Source organism: Austrofundulus limnaeus, unplaced genomic scaffold (assembly GCF_001266775.1).
Source record: "Austrofundulus limnaeus strain Quisiro unplaced genomic scaffold, Austrofundulus_limnaeus-1.0 Scaffold971, whole genome shotgun sequence".
In the NCBI taxonomy this organism is placed as follows: Eukaryota; Metazoa; Chordata; class Actinopteri; order Cyprinodontiformes; family Rivulidae; genus Austrofundulus; species Austrofundulus limnaeus.
The window spans coordinates 153087-155245 of record NW_013953373.1 but is presented as its reverse complement, the minus strand read 5'-3'; the positions used below and the strand labels follow the sequence as shown (position 1 = coordinate 155245).

General features: G+C 52.5%; 1 protein-coding gene across 1 annotated transcript in view; it reads left to right on the top strand.

The window, feature by feature from the left end:
• Nucleotides 1-502: 502 nt before the first annotated feature.
• The window catches only part of LOC106533557 (ephrin-B2a), a gene marked incomplete in the record, with an annotated part of 27213 nt that continues 25556 nt past the window's right edge, over nt 503-2159 (top strand). Inside the window, 1 exon segment of the mRNA XM_014029912.1 lies at nt 503-1208. Within this exon segment, the coding sequence (XP_013885366.1) occupies nt 1102-1208 (107 nt within the window).

The following is a 2159-nucleotide window of genomic DNA, read 5'->3' as shown; positions in this document are numbered from 1 at the left end:
GTTCTGGTTCTGGTTCTGGTTCTGTGAACCCTGAGTGACCTGAGGGCTCTGTAGTTAATAGATGGATTATTTTTTATTTGAAACAGAAATAAAATCAGTTTTTTTTTAAAGAATTATTCAGTTCTGATCCTCTGGTGGGCGCTGTGGGTCCACCAATGAGCTCAGACTGAAGGTTCGGCTCTGAGTCCATCTGCGGTTCTGATGAGTCCAATCAGAACCAAAACATTTCTTTAACCTATACAGATAAAGACACCTGAGCAGGTGAACCAATCAGAACCAGAGTTTTCTGCTGTTGTTTACAAACAAACAAACACAAACAAACAAACAAACAAACAAACAAACAAAGTGTTTTTGTGTCTAAAACAGAAAAATAAAAACAATAAAAATAAAACTATATGTATTTATGAAATATTTCATTAAAAACATTTATTTATTCTGAGGAGTTTCCTTTGATTGACAGCTGAGGTTCCTGAACTCTCCCGCGGAGCGACCAATCAGCTGCAGCTGTGGGCGGGGCTCTGTCTTTGTGGGCGGGGCCTGCGCAGACCCAGCTCCTGCTCGTCAGTCCCAGCCGCAGTTCCTCTGCTGCAGGTTCGGGAGCAGCAGCTCACTGTGCGCGCGCCTGAGAACCGGAGGGACCGAAGCTGCGGGTCCGGACCCGCGGGACCCGACCGAGTCGAGTTCTGAGCAGCTGGACCTGTTTCTGGGACCTGGACCTGTTTAGTATGAGAAGTTCTTTCATCCCGGCCCGTTTGGTTCCTGTCATCCTTCACACATCTGATCATCTGGTTCTGTTCGTCCACCCGAACCTCATTGTTTCATCCCGGTGCCGCCGTCACCTCCCCCTGCAGCTGAGAGCGGAATATCGTCCCGGTTCTGGTTCTGGATTCCTGACGGATCTATTTGTGTTCCGCTGAGGAGGATCATGGATCTGAGTGGGTCTGAGTGAACCCGGGTCTGTCCTCTGGAGATGTTCTGAGCGGGGGCTCGTGGTTCGGTTCGGATGCGCTGGATCAGGATCTAATCTGGACATTTGTTCTGATTCTGTTTGGTTCGGTTCTGAGTGGACTGACGCGGTTCTGAGGCGGATCCGYGCTCACCATGACGCTGTGGAGATATGTTTGTTTCGGAGTTCTGGTTCTGTTCAGATTGGACCTGGTCCGGCCGCTCATCCTGGAGTCCATCTACTGGAACACGACCAACACCAAGTAAGTGTCCGGGTCCGGTCCGGGTCCGGGTCCGGGTCCGGGTCCGCTGCCTGGAGAGCTTGACCGAACCGGTCTGGGTTCAGGTGGAACCAGAACCAGAACCATGTTTAATAAAAAAAGGTCTCTGCTCCTCCTCATCCTGACGCTTCAAACGTGGACCCATCAGAACCGGGTCCACATGGAGCCGGGCAGATCCGCGCACAGAGGACGGACCAGGCCCGCTCGGAACCGGCTCGGTTCTGACGGTCTGCGCGCGGATGACGCTGCGCTTCTGTTTGCGCCGCGCGCCCGGAGCGAAAATAAAACCAGGTTCCGGCGGGTTCTGTCCGGTTCCTGAGGTCCAAAAGAATTTTATTATTGTAGCTAACTGTTCTAATTCAAACAATTGATCAGATCAACAGAACCTTTGGTTCTGATTCTGGCTTTGTTGGACCCAGTTTGCGCTCAGACCGTCAGGTGCAGATCCTGGTTCGGCTCCGGAGGGCCTCCGCTGGATCTGGATCCGGTTCTGCCGGATTGTGCGTTCTCTGAACGCTGAGTTGGATCTCAGAGGTTCTGTTGGGAACCGTCCGTCTGTAGAACCTTCTGTTGGAGGTGGACCAGAGACCTCCAGGTGGTCCTTCAGCCCGGCTCCAGTCCGCCGCTCTGACCGGGTCAGGAGCCTCTGGAGGCGGCCTGAAGGTCCGAGGCTGCAGCGCTGCGGACTGGAGCCGGGTCCGGCAGAACCCGGTCCTGGAGCAGCTCTGGACCCCGGGTCCGGCAGAACCCGGTCCTGGAGCAGCTCTGGACCCCGGGTCCGGCAGAACCCGGTCCTGGAGCAGCTCTGGACCCCGGGGGTTTCTGTGCAGAAGTTTTAAACACACTTAATAAGTTTGTAAATCGTTGTGTTGAACCAAAAAATTAAAAAGTAAATAAAAACTTTAAAATTTGAATTTAAACTTTGAAAAACAG